Source organism: Bison bison, unplaced genomic scaffold, assembly GCF_000754665.1.
Source record: "Bison bison bison isolate TAMUID 2011002044 unplaced genomic scaffold, Bison_UMD1.0 scf7180017861046, whole genome shotgun sequence".
In the NCBI taxonomy this organism is placed as follows: Eukaryota; Metazoa; Chordata; class Mammalia; order Artiodactyla; family Bovidae; genus Bison; species Bison bison.
In genome coordinates this window covers 97,050-113,638 of record NW_011491618.1, presented here as the reverse complement: position 1 = coordinate 113,638, position 16,589 = coordinate 97,050, and the positions used below count along the sequence as shown (strand labels likewise).

At 35.7% G+C, this 16,589-nt stretch overlaps 1 protein-coding gene across 8 annotated transcripts in view; it reads right to left on the bottom strand.

The window, feature by feature from the left end:
* CDC27 (cell division cycle 27) overlaps positions 1-16,589 on the bottom strand; it is a 58,031-nt gene that overhangs the window by 7,491 nt on the left and 33,951 nt on the right. For 7 of the 8 annotated variants that reach the window (XM_010832368.1, XM_010832369.1, XM_010832373.1 and 4 more), the window contains 7 exons: positions 14,070-14,169; positions 12,938-13,145; positions 12,176-12,348; positions 7,754-7,906; positions 6,611-6,819; positions 4,067-4,184; positions 2,106-2,234 (listed from right to left, as the gene is read on the bottom strand). In XM_010832368.1, coding sequence (XP_010830670.1) covers positions 2,106-2,234; positions 4,067-4,184; positions 6,611-6,819; positions 7,754-7,906; positions 12,176-12,348; positions 12,938-13,145; positions 14,070-14,169 — 1,090 coding nt within the window. The remainder of the gene's footprint in view (positions 1-2,105; positions 2,235-4,066; positions 4,185-6,610; positions 6,820-7,753; positions 7,907-12,175; positions 12,349-12,937; positions 13,146-14,069; positions 14,170-16,589) is intronic. The other variant, XM_010832370.1, reaches the window with a different exon arrangement.

Here is a 16,589-nt window from a genome sequence, read left to right as displayed (position 1 = left end):
AGACGCTGGACTGGAAGAAACACAAGCTGGAATCAAGATTGCCGGGAGAAATATCAATAACCTCAGATATGCAGATGACACCACCCTTATGGCAGAAAGTGAAGAGGAACTCAAAAGCGTCTTGATGAAAGTGAAAGTGGAGAGTGAAAAAGTTGGCTTAAAGCTCAACATTCAGAAAACGAAGATCATGACATCCAGTCCCATCACTTCATGGGAAATAGATGGGGAAACAGTGGAAACAGTGTCAGACTTTATATTTCTGGGCTCCAAAATCACTACAGATGGTGACTGCAGCCATGAAATTAAAAGACGCTTACTCCTTGGAAGGAAAGTTATGACCTAGATAGCATATTCAAAAGCAGAGACATTATTTGCCAACAAAGGTTCGTCTAGTCAAGGCTATGGTTCTTCCTGTGGTCATGTATGGATGTTGAGAGTTGGACTGTGAAGAAGGCTGAGCGCCGAAGAATTGATGCTTTTGAACTGTGGTGTTGGAGAAGACTCTTGAGAGTCCCTTGGACTGCAAGGAGATCCAACCAGTCCATTCTGAAGGAGATCAGCCCTGGGATTTCTTTGGAAGGAATGATGCTAAAGCTGAAACTCCAGTACTCTGGCCACCTCATGCGAAGAGTTGACTCATTGGAAAAGACTCTGATGCTGGGAGGGATTAGGGGGCAGGAGAAGGGGACAACAGAGAATGAGATGGCTGGATGGCATCACTAACTCGATGGACGTTGAGTCTCAGTGAACTCCGGGAGTTGGTGATGGACAGGGAGGCCTGGCGTGCTGTGATTCATGGGGTCACAGAGTCGGACACAACTGAGCGACTGATCTGATCTGATCTGATCTGATGACTGTAGGTTACAATTGTTATCAAAATTTCATACATTTATGCTGTACCTCCCTCCCCCCACATAATCTACTTGGAAACTCTGAGAAACAGTTTCTAACACAGACACAGTATAGTATCCAACATAGCAGAAGAGCTCTCTTTTTTGCCCTAGAAGACTTAAACAACTACATACCAATACTGTACATTAGACAGGGTTGTGTCTAGTAATGATTTTTGCCACAAAGAGATTGACGTGGCCCTCTAACAGTTTGATTTTCATTTCGGAGGCAGGACATTGCAGAAGCAGTCAGTAACTTTTCTTATGCCCCCTTTCTAACCTACACCTAATCATGCATCAAAGTAAACCTGATAATCTGGCTGAGCCCCAAGCTGGTACTCAAAAATGATTTTAACCATTCTGGCCTGGACAATGGGTCAGATTAGAACATGGGTTTCTTGAAGCAAGTATAGGCTTGATTTACACGGCATTCCTCTTAGATGAGATTGCTTATGCCTTTAAGATTAATAAATAAAATCCTTCAACTGAAGAACCTGACCATATATCAGATTAAATAAAAACTTTAAAAATTTTTGTACAATGAAGCCAAGACAGGAAAACAAATGCTGAATTATAATTATAGTAAGCTTCAAAGAGCGAGTTAAAAATTGTTAAATGTTTATTAGATTTAAAGGACGTTGTAAAAGGCAGAACAGTAAGATTAGACATCCACTTCTTCATAAAGAAAATCAGAGCAAGACTCCATGGGGTCACAAAGAGTTGGACATGATTGAGTGACTAACTCTCCCTCTAAGGGAGTACTAGATGGTAAGCTATTCAAAGGCAGAAAATATGGTTGCTTCATTTGCCACTATATTCCTAGTGTCTGACATATATTAATAATAGGCATTCAAATAAATACTTATTGAATAATGCACATATATTCATTTATTCTGTTCATATATTTTGGTCCTAATACAATGGTTTAGGTTTTACATTTAAGGTAACTGCCTTTCCCTATAGGAAATCTTTTTAAAGGATAAACTTTTATTCCTAAATATATACACACCCATCCTTCTTGTATTTCATGAAGAAATATAGGCAAAAAAGAAATAGCTTTTAAAAATGGGGAAATAAACTATTTAAGACAAAAATTCAAGTATAAATAACTTTTAGTTTATTTAAAAAGTAGCAAAACTTAAATAGTACTATGTTGAGGACTGTTAAGATACACACGCGCACACACACACACACACACATATATATATATCTTACCTTATATTTTTCATTTGCAAATAAAACTGAGGCTCTGTGAAATTTGCATAGAGGGTTCTTAGGATCAATAACAATGGCTTTGTTTAGGGTATCCAAAGCCTTCTCAGATTTTTTCAGTGCATGCTGAACCTACAAGAAATAAAGATTCTATTAATGTTTCCTTTTGATATTTATAAGGAAAGGTAAAAACCAAATAGTGTGACTCAAAAACAACACAGCTCCCAATTCACCATTACTCTCCATAATGATAATCAGATTCTATCTTTAGAGTACATATTTGGTTACCTTTAAGCCTAAAAGACAAGAAAAACCTTAGTCTTTCTTCACAAGAAAATCTGTGCTCTTTTGTTAGATAATACATTTTAACAGACTTATTATGGTCCTCTAAATATTAGACTTCTCAGAATTTTTCAAGAACCCCTAGGAGCTCTGGCTCTGAAACTTACCAACTTTGTTTTACTCAGAACAATTACACTTTTACCTATTTTAGGAATTTGTTTTAAAAATAATTCTTCTGCTTTACATATCTGAAAACCATTGATCTGTAATTCTAGGTAGTAAGTAATTTATTTCAAATAACTTAAAAAAAAAAAACAAAAACAAAAGCAAACCCAATCAAGTCTCATTATTTATTCATGTGTACTCATATTGCTATGTTCATTCTTAGATAAATTATATATTAAAAATAAATTTGAACAGGCTCAGAGACATAGAAAAAAACCTGACGGTTACAAAAGGGGAAAGGGGGTTGAAGGAGGGATAAATTAGGAATTTAGGATTAACAGACACAGATGACTATATACAAAATACATGAACAACAAGGACCTACTATATAGCACAAGGAACTATATTCAATATCTCATAATAACCTATAATGGGAAAGAAATCTGAAAATGAATATATATGTATATATAACTGAATCACCTTGCTGAAACTCAACACTGTAAATCAACTATACTAAAAAAAAAAAACAAAAAAAATAGGGAGACTATAGCCGAGAAGTAATCTTTCCAGGTCTTAGAACCCACAGATTACACAATGCTGGACTATGGCCTTTAAGAAAGCCTGCTTTAAAAACGTTCAACTTCACTAAAAGGTAGCAAGAGATACTCAAGTTTGGTTTAAGTAAAGTGACAGAAAAAAATTCTTTGATGTATTTTCCCTATATTTTTGTACCGTATCTAACTGTAAAAGTTACCATGTCAATTCTTAAGAAAATCATTATAAAGAGCTAGAATTCTGCCCCCAAAATGAATAGTGAAATTCCAAACTCATATAATTTTTCTTATACTGTATGTTTGTTCCCACAAAGGTCAAACTTGCAAAGAGAAAGAAAAGAGGGAGGGAAAGTGGGAGAGGGAAGAATGGTGAAAGGACAAGAACAAGAACTTAAAAAAAATGTTCCAAGCTTTCAGAGAAATTAGTAAATGAGATTTTAAAAAACAAACATACTCGTTCTCTTATCCTATCAAAGTACAACTTATTATCACATACAGTAAGAAAAATATAAACATAAAATTGACCATTCTCACCACTTTATAAGAATTTTAATTAGTTCTGACATATCTATACCACTCAGAGGCTAAAATACAAGGAATCATTTGCCTTAAATTATTAGTTACTTAATTTAGGAGCTAAATATTAACATGGAAAACTGCTTTCAAAAATATCAAGTATCTCATATTAGTGTTATAATAACCCTATGAGGTAGGCAAGATGGCATTATTTGTCATTCACAAAATAGAAGCTCAGAGAAATTAAGTAACTTGCCCAAGGAATGAGGGTACTCCATGATTTCTCTTTATGTCAAGCAAAAAGGCGATATTTTTGGCTGTAAAAGAATCCAGGATATTGTTTCAAGAATAACAATAACAAAAACCCCTAATTTTCATTATAGCAATTAAGCCAATAACAAACACTCCAAAAGGGATCAACCGAACAATACTTAGAAAGCTACTTACTACTCCAATGTGGCAAAGCAAAACTGAACTTTGAGGGTTGATGTCAAGTGCTTTCTGGAAATGCATTTCTGCAAGGCTGAATTTTTCTTGCTTGTAATAAATCATTCCTAAACCATACCTGAGAGTTTAAAATAAAATACAATTTTAAGGATGTGAAATGCTAATTTAGTTTAGCTAATAAAAGGATATGTATGGAATGTGGCATTTTAATAAACCAGTAGAAAAATACTGATGGTCTTAGGGTAGGCAAAATCTAACATGATAAAAAACTGCCCAAGTGTTTTAGACAAGTCATTTTTATAAGTAAAAACAATCCAGTCAATCAAACAATCAATCAAATAAAACTATAACAACTAGAAAAAAAGAAACCACATCCTTAGACCTACCACTACAATCTAGATTTAATAGCTAATTTTTACTGAGCGATTATCATGTGTCTGCTGATAATTTTATTAAATTCTTTGATTTACCTTATTTAATCCTAGATGGAACCAAGGAGATAGGTATTGCTATCAAACACATTTTAAAATAAAACCAGTCCATTCTAAAGGAGATCAGTCCTGGGTGTTCAAGGACTGATGCTAAAGCTGAAACTCTAATACTTTGGCCATCTCATGCGAAGAGTTGACTCATTGGAAAAGACTCTGATGCTGGGAGGGATTGGGGGCAAGAGGAGAAGGGGACGACAGAGGATGAGATGGCTGGATGGCATCACCTACTCGATGGACATGAGTTTGAGTAAACTCTGGGAGTTGGTGATGGACAGGGAGGCCTGGTGTGCTGCAATTCATGGGGTTGCAGAGTTGGACACGACTGAGCAACTGAACTGAACTGAACTGAAGGGTGGGTAAAGAATCAGCCTGCAATACAAGAGCTCCAAGAAACCTAGGGTTGGTCCCTGGGTTGGGAAGATCCCTTGGAGGAGGAAATGGCAATTCACTCCTGTATTTTTGTCTGGAAAACTCATGGACAGAGGAGCTTGGTGGGCTACATACAGTCCACAGGGTAGTGAAAAGTCAGACATGACTCAGTGACTAAACACACACACAAGTATTCTATTCAGATCCTCCCTCGATGATTCTAGACCCTAAATTCCTAATAATGCTACTCCCATATTATTTGTCCAAATACATATATATTTTATACTATGATTAAAGTATGCATAGTTAATGGTCTGCTTACCCTCTCCCCACTCACTGTATGAAAAATATGCTCCTATAGCTTTCAAAACGTATAGACTTCAAAATTATAATTTTTAAAGGCTTCACATAGATATCAAAATTACACATTTTAAAGACTATGCAACAGTGTATCAAGATGATATACAGGAATGTTCCCTGAATTTTCAAAACATCAAATACATTGTGACTGATTTACATTAAGGATCCCTCTTGGTGAAACTAGGTAATAATGAAGGGGAATAATCAACAAATGATTATTATAATTATGTTAGAGATCAAGAAAAGGTATGAAAAGTTCTGTACTAATAATAGTGAAAATGGAGATAACTAAAGAAAGACTACTCACCTTGGAGTTGGAAAAATAAATTTGCTTAGTTTAAATACTTAGTTACCTGAATAACTCAATATTGAAAGTCTTCCCAGTAAAAGCTTGCTAGTCTGAATATACCTCCTTTTCTCTAAATGCAACAATTATTTTTATAACAATTTTGATACAGTAAATTTTGTTAAGAATGCAACTACTGAAATATGGCAGAACAGATAACTACACATTTAAGAAATAACTCAAGTCCTATTAAGAACTGAGCTCTGAAAATATCACAGAGAATTTTATGTGAATGTTGGCAAGCCTGACTGTTTAACTGGTCAACAGAAGCTAGTACTCATCAGGCCATCTTTCAGGCAATGTAACTACTTAGAAATGAGATAAAATTCATTAAAAAACACATATACAAATCAAAAAATATATTTCAGTAATCTAGTGCTTCAGATTTAGAAACTGCTATGATTAACCCAATCATTAATAGATTAACCTTCCTATTCATCTACTTACGCACAAGTATAAAAAAGTAAAACAGATATTACTTAAACTGGACCATTCTTGATAAACTTAATAAACCAGAACTAATACTTAATAAATCTGCCAAAGAGCAACAACTATGGATAGTTTTCTATATTTATTTTCTATTATCCAAAAGGTAGCAGAAATTACCTATTGGATAATAGAAGAATTATACTGTTATTATAATTATGATAGAGAACCATTCTCTATTTTCATCACCATTTTAGTGCTCTAACAAAAAATAACAAATCAAAGTAACAATACCAGATATTAATACTTGCAAAAGTTTAGTAGGAGAAAAAGTAGAAAGTGTTCAATATAAGCATCTGGAATTCTATTGGCATTAGTTAGGAGTTTGTTAAAGGTATAAATTTCACATAAAAAACCACTTAGGTTACAAGCTACCAACCAGTATGTACCATTCTTCAAATTTATGACAACAAAGAAATAATCTCACAAGAAAAATTACTGGGTACCAGCCCCATTAATAAGACACTGTCTTTGCACTTTGTTAGCACTTACCATGCATTATAATGTCTAGGATTGACTCTGATAGCATTTCGAAAACAAGCTAATGCTTTGTCTAATTCTTCAGTTAACACAAACTCGTGCCCTAATAGAGTATAGGCATAAGCATAATTTGGATCAACCTGGATAGCTCTCTGGAAGAATTTAATTGCAATATCATGTTCCCGCTGCAAACTGAAACAGTTCCCTGCAGCACACCAGGCCTTAAAAAAAAAAAAAGGAAACAAAAACCAAATGCATAATTAAAATTCTGATTTATTTTTTTCTAACAAAAGCAATCTATGACTAAAATCAAGACTCAGATCTTACGTAGAACAGAAAGACAACAATTGAAGAGCTTTAATAGATATAGTCAATGCTCATTATTCAAGGATTCCATATTTGCAAATCTGTCTATTTTCTAAAATTAACTTGTAAAACCAAAATCAATACTTGCAGTGCTTTAGTGATCATTGGTGGACCCACGTGTGATATGTGTGTGTATATTTCTCCTAGGAGTAATGGCTCAGTATTTGTCAATTTAGCGTTCATGGAAACTATAGACCTAACTACCAGGAATAATGAGAACTGACTCTTAAATTCTAAGTTTAAATGTGTTACAAAGGGACCACTAAATATTCTTGGGATGCAAGGAAATAAAACCCTTATAGGACTGAAACATGTAAATAACCTGCCTATGCCTTAAAATGACAGTTAAAATTATTATTTTAATTTAAAATGAGCACTTTAAAATCTCTATTTCTGTTTAATGAACTCTACTCTTGGTGACAACAGCAAGTATAACCAAATCTTGATTAATCCTGAATGAAATATCTGCTTTAAGATTTTTCTATTTATGAATCTGTACCATATATTCTAGGATTTCTCCTTCTCTTGGCCTATAGAGAAAAATGCAAAAATAAGCATGGATGAAACTAAATTAATGATTTGGGTCATTCCCATTTGGTAAAGACAATCAAAAAACAGTTGCAGGGAATTCCCTGGTGATCCAGTGGTTAGGACTCCTCACTGTTACTATTGAGGGCCTGGGTTCAATCCCTGGTTGGGGAACTAAAATCCCACATGCCACGCCGATGCAGCAAAAAAAAAAAAAAGAAAAGAAAAACAAACATGAACGAAGTGCTTCAGTTAATTTACCTCTGGTGAATTTTTATCCATATCTGTTAAGTCTTTTGAAAGAACTGAAAGAGCAACATCCTTTTGAAGATGCCAAAGTGTTGTAGAGTAGATCTCCATGCCTTCGACTCTGTAATTCTCAATTCTCCTAACCTCTGAGAATATTCTTTCAGCCTGAAATACAAAAATTAGTAAGAGGAAAACAAGTTGATACAATTTACATATATACTGGGAGAGTGCTGGGCACTACTCTCATAGGACCTAAATGCGGCCTTGTTTTACACGTGAATTTTATGTGAATTAGCACCAACACACGGCCAAACTGAGTAACCTTCTATGGTAGGTCAAATATTGATGCAATCATATTTATACTTAACCCAGTTTTTATACACAAGTCATGGTAGGAACATAAATTCTGGGGAAAAAAAAAATTGTTTCCACCAAAAAGAAAGAAGAAAGATCCAGACAAATTTAAAAAGAAGTCAATTATTTTATTCTCAAAAAACATTATTCCAAGTTTTTATAGCAGCTTTATAGAATAACTCTCTGGAAAGGTGAGAGACGAGTGACCTCTGCAATAGAAAATCTATTTCTGTACATTTACAAAATGTATACGTACAAAAGGTTAAGTTGAACACTTTAGGGGAAAAATAGGCTTGGGTGGCTGTCAACCCTATGGCATACTGAGCACTGAATATTTCCATCAGTGTCGTACTTGCTAGGGACCACAGTCCCTGCCTAATATAAATTCCTTTTTCTTCTGCAGCACTCTCTTGACTTTAGGGTCCCTTCTCAGCTACCATGTCAAAGTTTTTTCCTTGCCACACTCACAGCTTCCAGAACTGTGCTTCTCTCCCCTGAAGTTTGACACTTTGGGCTATATGAAACCAGTTAGCTCCCCAGTTTATCAATTCGTTAAAAATTCTGAAAGTCAAACTTAGTTTAGAATAAGGAATATCAGGTCTATTTTTAATGAAATGAAGATGACAAGATAAGGAAATAGCATTCATACAACTAGAAAAATAGGAATGCTTAGATATGGCCATAAGAATAGGAATTCTTATGATATGGCCATACATCATCCAGAATTAGCTTAAATTTGTGACTCCCCTGAAAATCCTTAAAAGTTATACAGATAAGTTTTTCATTTTTTCAAACACACCCTGGTTACAAGAAAATAGACCTAACAACCTGTCAAGTACAGGTTTTAGTAACCTGGTTTAAAATTTTTCAGAATCTATTGTTTCCTCTGAAAAATGATTATGCCACAGACAGAAAGGAAAATTGGAACAAAACAAAAAACTAAGTTGAAACAAAGATTTCCTTTAAATATCTGGGTCTATATCTGCTCTATGATTAGGGGTAACAAAAAAATTCATGTTAAGAACCCATGAAACAAATAATTTTGAAAAGGCTTGCCAAATCCCACTTCTACCTACGTACCAATTAAAAAAATCACAATCCAGCAATGAAAAAGGCTGTCTATAACTCTTTTTTCTTTATTACTCAAAATTACAAGAATAGGTATCTTCTGGATTTATTCACCACCTGGAAGAATACTACACCCCCAGAGCTCTGCAAGGCTCCTTAAAGGAGCAATAATAATCTTCTTTCTCTGAGCATGTTTTTTAAAAAAAATAGCACCATACTTCACTGTTCCCCAGTCTCCTTACCATGCTTCACTTTTCCTTCATATGACTTATTGCTATATGTCCTTATACATTTATTGGCTTACAATTTTTCTTACTAGAAAGGAGGCTTCCCAGGTTGCACTAGTGGTAAAGAACCTGCTTGACAATGCAGCAGATTTAAGAGACATGGGTTCAATCCCCGGATCAGAAAGATCCCCTAGAGGAGGGCACAGCAACCTACTCCAGTATTCTTGTCTGGAGAATTCCATGGACAGAGGAGCCTGGCAGGCTACAGTCCATAGGGTTGCAAAGAGTCAGACACGATTGAAGCAACTTAGCACATGCACACTTGCTAGAAAGTAAACTCTATGAAGGCAAGCAATTATCTGTCTAGCTATATTACAGTATAGAAGAGAGTCTGGGATATAACATGCACTCAAATACATGCTGAATGTAAAAAGGGCAAACAAGTGATCTTATTATCAACTTTAAATAATTTCTATTATGTTTCTTAAAGCTTTATTTAAAGGTTTTTCTTTTTTTTTTTCATTGAGATTACTTAGTATTGTTTCTTTATTACAATAAATTCTTTACTTGTGTTATCTCATTTAGTCCTTCTAACACCCCTCTGAGGTCTATGGTATATTATTCCCATTAACAGATGAGGCAACTGAGACTCACAGAAGTTAGGTAACTTACCCACTATCACTGAGTTAGTAAAGGGTTAGCTGAGGTTAGAATACAGAAGTCTGACACCAGGGTTGACTTCATTACTCAATACTACCAACAATCTTATGAAAAGATGTTACATTCACCAGCAATCTGGGAATTATAAATGAAACAGAAAACTATGCCCTCCACTTTCCATCTACGTGGTAGATATCAATTTTAGAATGGTCAATATAAATGACATTATCAAGTGTTCAGTTCAGTCGCTCAGTCATGTCTGACTCTATCTGACCCCATGGACTGCAGCACGTCAGGCTTCTCTATCCCTCACCTACTCCTAGAACTTGCTCAAACCCATGTCCATCGAGTCAGTGATGCCATCTAACCATCTCATCCTCTGTAGTCCCCTTCTCCTGCTGCCTTCAATCTTTCCCAGCATCAGGGTCTTTTCAAATGAGTCAGTTCTTCACAACAGATGGCTAAAGTATTGGAGCTTCAGCTTCAGCATCAGTCCTTCCAGTCAATATTCAGTGTTGATTTCATTTAGGATTGACTGGTTGGATCTCCTTGCAGTCCAAGGGACTCTCAAGAGTCTTCTCCAACACCACAGTTCAAAAGCATCAATATTTTGGTGCTCAGCTTTCTTTACAGTCCAACTCTCACATCCATACATGACCACTGGAAAAACCGTAGCTTTGACTAGAAGGATCTTTGTTGGTAAAGTAATGTCTGCTTTTAAACATGCTGTCTAGCTTTGTCATAACTTTCCTTCCAAGGAGTAAGTGTCTTTTAATTTCATGTCTGCAGTCACCATCTGCAGTGATTTTGGAGCCCAAGAAAATAAAGTCTGAAACTGTTTTCATTGTTTCCCCATCTATTTGCCATGAAGTGATGGGACCAAATGCCATGTTTGAATGTTGAGTTTTTTTTTTTTTTTTTTGAGCATTTTCTTTTTTTTTTAACATTTTTTTTTAATTTTAAAACTTTACATAATTGTATTAGTTTTGCCAAATATCAAAATGAATCCGCCACAGGTATACATGTGTTCCCCATCCTGAACCCTCCTCCCTCCCCATACCATCCCTCTGGGCCTTCCCAGTGCACTAGCCCCAAGCATCCAGTATCGTGCATCATAAAGGTTTTTCTAATTTAAGTTTAGAGGTGGGGGAGGAAGTGCTTTGAAAGTAGAACTGGGGAATAAATTAGAATTTTCTTTGGCTTTAGGTTAATCATCCTCTCCTTTCCTGATTTAAACAGATAATCAACAAATATGATTAAAATTAAAATGATAAAATCTTACAATAAGAACATTATATCCTCAATTACTTACAACTTTCTTCATTGTATTAAGTTTATAAAACATACTAAGTACCAAAAATTCATCCCAGTAAGCTCTCTATATAGTAGAAAGAATTTTGATTATAAAGGTCTACTACTACTACTACTACTAAGTCGCTTAGTTGTGTCCGACTCTTCGTGACCCCATGGACTGCAGCCTACCAGGCTCCTCTGTCCATGGGATTTTCCAGCAAGAGTACTGGAGTGGGTTGCCATTGCCTTCTCCGTTATAAAGGTCTGCTACTGCTGCTGCTAAGTCGCTTCAGTTGTGTCCGACTCTGTGCGACCCCACAGACGGCAGCCCACCAGGCTCCCCTGTCCCTGGGATTCTCCAGGCAAGAACACTGGAGTGGGTTGCCATTTCCCTCTCCAACGCATGAAAGTGAAAAGTGAAAGTGAAGTCGCTCAGTCATGTCCAACTCTACTCGACCCCATGGACTGCAGCCCACCAGGCTCTTCCGTCCATGGGATTTTCCAGGCAAGAGTACTGGAGTGGGCTGCCATTGCCTTCTCCATTATAAATGTCTATTACATGGTAAATACATATTTTCAGATCCAAGTAAGTAGAGTACAAATGTTCCACGTAAGAATTACTTCGGTTCTCTACAAATCTATCTCAAGTAATCCCAAAGAATTCAAATTACCCTTAACACAAGAAAGAAGTGAACTGATAAGTTATTAATATTGACAAAATAAAGACATTACATAATAAATATTGACCCCTTAGATCTAGCCTTCTCAAACATAATTTTAATTAAATTTAAATTATCTCTAGAAAGGCATATGTAACTTTTTAAATACTTACTTGCATGTACTCTGAAAGTTCGAAATAGGCCCTTCCAATCTGGCACAGCACCCAACCAGTATTGTAGTGGTGAGAAGGCAGGTGGCTCAAGATATTAATAGCTTCTTTGCAGTTGTATGAACACAAAGCTAAATAACCTTTTCCCATTTCACGAAGAAGGCTCATCAAACCTTCTGGGAGAAAATAATGTAGTAAACAAAGGAAAAAAAAAACACAATAAAGCTGCCTGGTTTTCTAGGAAGGCTAATTAAAAAATATTTCATTAAACTTTCCAACACTGGGCTTCCCTGGTGGCCCAGTGGAAAAGAATCTGCCTGCCAATGCAGGAGACACAGGTTCAATAAATATCTGGTCCAGGAAGATCCCACATGCCGCAGAGCGACTAAGCCCGTGCACCACAACTATTGAACCAGAGCTCTGGAGCCTGGGAGCTGCAACAAATGAGCCCACGTGCCGCAACTACTGAAGCCCATAGACCTAAAGCCTGTGCTCCATAACAAGAAATGCCACTGCACTGAGATGAGAAGCCCACGCACCACAGCTAGAGAGTAGCCCCTGAGAAAAAGCCCACAGCAGCAATGAAGACCCAGCACAGCCAGAACCAAAAATGAATAAATAATAAAATGAATAAAAAAGAAAAAGAAAAAAAAAAAGCCAACATCTACCCAGAAAAAAATGTTTATTTAATGAACAAAAATAAACTTACTTAAAACCAGTGAATAAAATAAAATATAAAGAAGATTTTAAGCTTTTAAAACAGACCTGCTGCTGCTTTCTGTAGATTAAATGCCTGGATCTGAGGTGTAATTGTAGAGATTTTTCCTTCTGAAATGATTGAAGAATCTAATTTTGTGATTTCCAGGCTATCATTTATGTTAGGTTGAGTTATTCCTCCTTTATTAGTTTTACTTTTTGTTTTTCTATTTGGGATTTTAGGTGGAAACTTCATTTTTAATTTTTTGCTATTCTCCTGTAACAAGGAAAATTCCATACTTGTTATACTCATGTATTTTAAACATCTATCTAACCCTTTTTTTTAAGTATCAGATATAAATAAACATATGGTTTTGACTGATCTATATTTTTCTCAGAAAAAATTTTATAAAAACAAAAGTCTTCAAAGTTACTTAATTTGAAATGCAACAATTCTGAAAATAAATCATATTGACTAGTATTTAAGGTACATTAGCTTTAAGCATTTCTCTTTATTCAAAGTATATCACTTTCATTTATTAATTAAAAATAAGAAAGTAAGGAGATACAACAACTACCTAATTGTCTCAGAGCACTGAAATCTGTAAGGTATAAAACTGCTGATCTATATGTCACAATTAAAGACTGTCCATAATATTTGTCAATGGATGAAGAAAATTTACCAAAGGTATACAACTTTCCAGCTGTCCAAAGAAATGTGCAAAGAAAACAAAAAATTTTCATTCACTCTTCCCACAATCTTTCCCAATGGAAACATGTGACATAACCACAGTATACCATCAAATCCAGGAAACTGGAATTGCTGCAATACTAGCAATTAAAACTATAGATCTTACTTGGATTTCATCAGTTTTTACATGGACCTTTTAAAAAATTTTGGTTCTGTGAAATTGTGTTACATGTATGGATTTAATCAACTACCACAATAAAGATTCAGGACTATTCTACCACTACAAAAAGAAATTCCTTTGTGCTATGCTATAAAAGACATATCTTCCCCTCAGTCCTAACTCCTAGTAACTATTGATCTCCTCTCCATCTCTGTAATTTTGTAATTTTAACATTAAAAAAATTTTAAATAGTCTCCTAATGTATTCATTAGAGACTGAGTCATCAATGAACAGAAGTTTCAGAGGAGGAAGTATTAAATAAATGTGATATACAGAAATTTTTAAATTACCTTGGTTGTAGAGCTGTCACTAGTAAAAAGTCGCGAACTTCTTCGAGGCAGTGCATTTGGGGGAGATGTGATAGTGGGGCTCAATACCTGAGGTGTGGTACTAAAAAAGTTATAAAAGTAGATATTTAAAAAACCTGTTTATGACCATTAACTATTATTTCAAGTTTATTAAAAATATGCATTCGACATGTTTGTATTCTAAAATTGATGAGATCAATCCTTTCCTCACCCTCCTATGAAAACCCATTTAAAGAACTATTCTTGTTACCATAAAATGATATAAATTAAAGCACAGACTTCACTCTATTTAAATTGCTCATTCAAACATAAAACAATCCACATAAAAGTTCTGGGTCAATAAATAGTAAACATCTATAAACCAATTATCTTTAGTCCTTATTTGGAACTATAGCAAGTTAAGGAAAAAGAAAGCTAGACATAGTCTAAATGTGGGATATTTGCTAAATAAATATTACTCGAACAATTGATACCTGAGAAGTTATTACCCTGTAAGTTCGAACAGCCACATCAAGGGATTATTCTGTAGAATGAGAGAGGGGGACATGGACAGTAAAAGTATTTGAAGAAATAATGGCCAAAAATTAGCTAAATTTGATGAAAACTATCAACTAACAGATCCAAGGAGCTCAATGAATTTGAAGCCGAAGAAAGGAGAAAACACATTAGAGCATAATCAAATGGATTAATATCAGTGATAAAGAAAAAATCTTGAGTCAAAGAAAAGAGACAGATTACATACACAGAAACAAAAATAAGGATGGCGAGAGGTTTCTTATCAGAAACAATGCAAACAAGGAGACAGTAGAGCAATGTAAAGAAAAAAACCTGTCAATTAGAATTCCATACCATGAAAATATCAATCAAAAATAAAAACAAAGGTGAAATTAAAACTTTCTTTTGAACATACAAAGGCTGAAAAAATTCATTACCAACAGACCTAGACTACAGGAAATGTTAATCACTCTGTAGAAGTAAAATATATGACAACAGCATAGAGACTGAGAAGACGAGTATAAAAATATACATTACAAGGTTTATCCTCTAAGTGACATGGTACAGTATTACCTGAATGTAGACTTTGATAAGTTAAAATATGTGATATAAACCCTAAAACAACCTCTAAAATGACAGGATAAAGAGTAATTGTTAATAAGGCAATGCTATGCTAGTGGAGGTGATGGAATTCCAGTGGAGCTCTTTCAAATCCTGAAAGATGATGCTGTGAAAATGCTGCACTCAATACGCCAGCAAATTTGGAAAACTCAGCAGTGGCCACAGGACTGGAAAACGTCAGTTTTCATTCCAACCCCAAAGAAAGGCAATGCCAAAGAATGCTCAAACTACTGCACAATTGCACTCATCTCACACGCTAGTAAAGTAATGCTCAAAATTCTCCAAGCCAGGCTTCAGCAATACGTGAACCGTGAACTTCCGGATGTTCAAGCTGGTTTTAGAAAAGGCAGAGGAACCAGAGATCAAATTGCCAACATCCATTGGATCATGGAAAAAGCAAGAGAGTTCCAGAAAAACATCTATTTCTGCTTTATTGACTATGCCAAAGCCTGTGACTGTGTGGATCACAATAAACTGTGGAAAATTCTGAAAGAGATGGGAATACCTGAACACCTGATCTGCCTCTTGAGAAATCTGTATGCAGGTCAGGAAGCAACAGTTAGAACTGGACATGCAACAACAGACTGGATCCAAATAGGAAAAGGAGTACGTCAAGGCTGTATATTGTCACCCTGTTTATTTAACTTCTATGCAGAGTACATCATGAGAAACGCTGGACTGGAAGAAACACAAGCTGGAATCAAGATTGCCGGGAGAAACATCAATAACCTCAGATATGCAGATGACACCACCCTTATGGCAGAAAGTGAAGAGGAACTCAAAAGCCTCTTGATGAAAGTGAAAGTGGAGAGTGAAAAAGTTGGCTTAAAGCTCAACATTCAGAAAACGAAGATCATGGCATCTGGTCCCATCACTTCATGGGAAATAGATGGGGAAACAGTGGAAACAGTGTCAGACTTTATTTTTCTGGGTTCCAAAATCACTACAGATGGTGACTGCAGCCATGAAATTAAAAGACGCTTACTTCTTGGAAGGAAAAGTTATGACCAACCTAGATAGCATATTCAAAAGCAGAGACACTACTTGCCAACAAAGGTTTGTCTAGTCAAGGCTATGGTTTTTCCTGTGGTCATGTATGGATGTGAGAGTTGGACTGTGAAGAAGGCTGAGCGCCGAAGAATTGGCTTTTGAACTGTGGTGTTGGAGAAGACTCCTGAGAGTCCCTTGGACTGCAAGGAGATCCAACCAGTCCATTCTGAAGGAGATCAGCCCTGGGATTTCTTTGGAAGGAATGATGCTAAAGCTGAAACTCCAGTACTTTGGCCACCTCATTCAAAGAGTTGACTCATTGGAAAAGACTCTGATGCTGGGAGGGACTGGGGGCAAGAGGAGAAGGGGACGACAGAGGTTGAGATGGCTGGATGG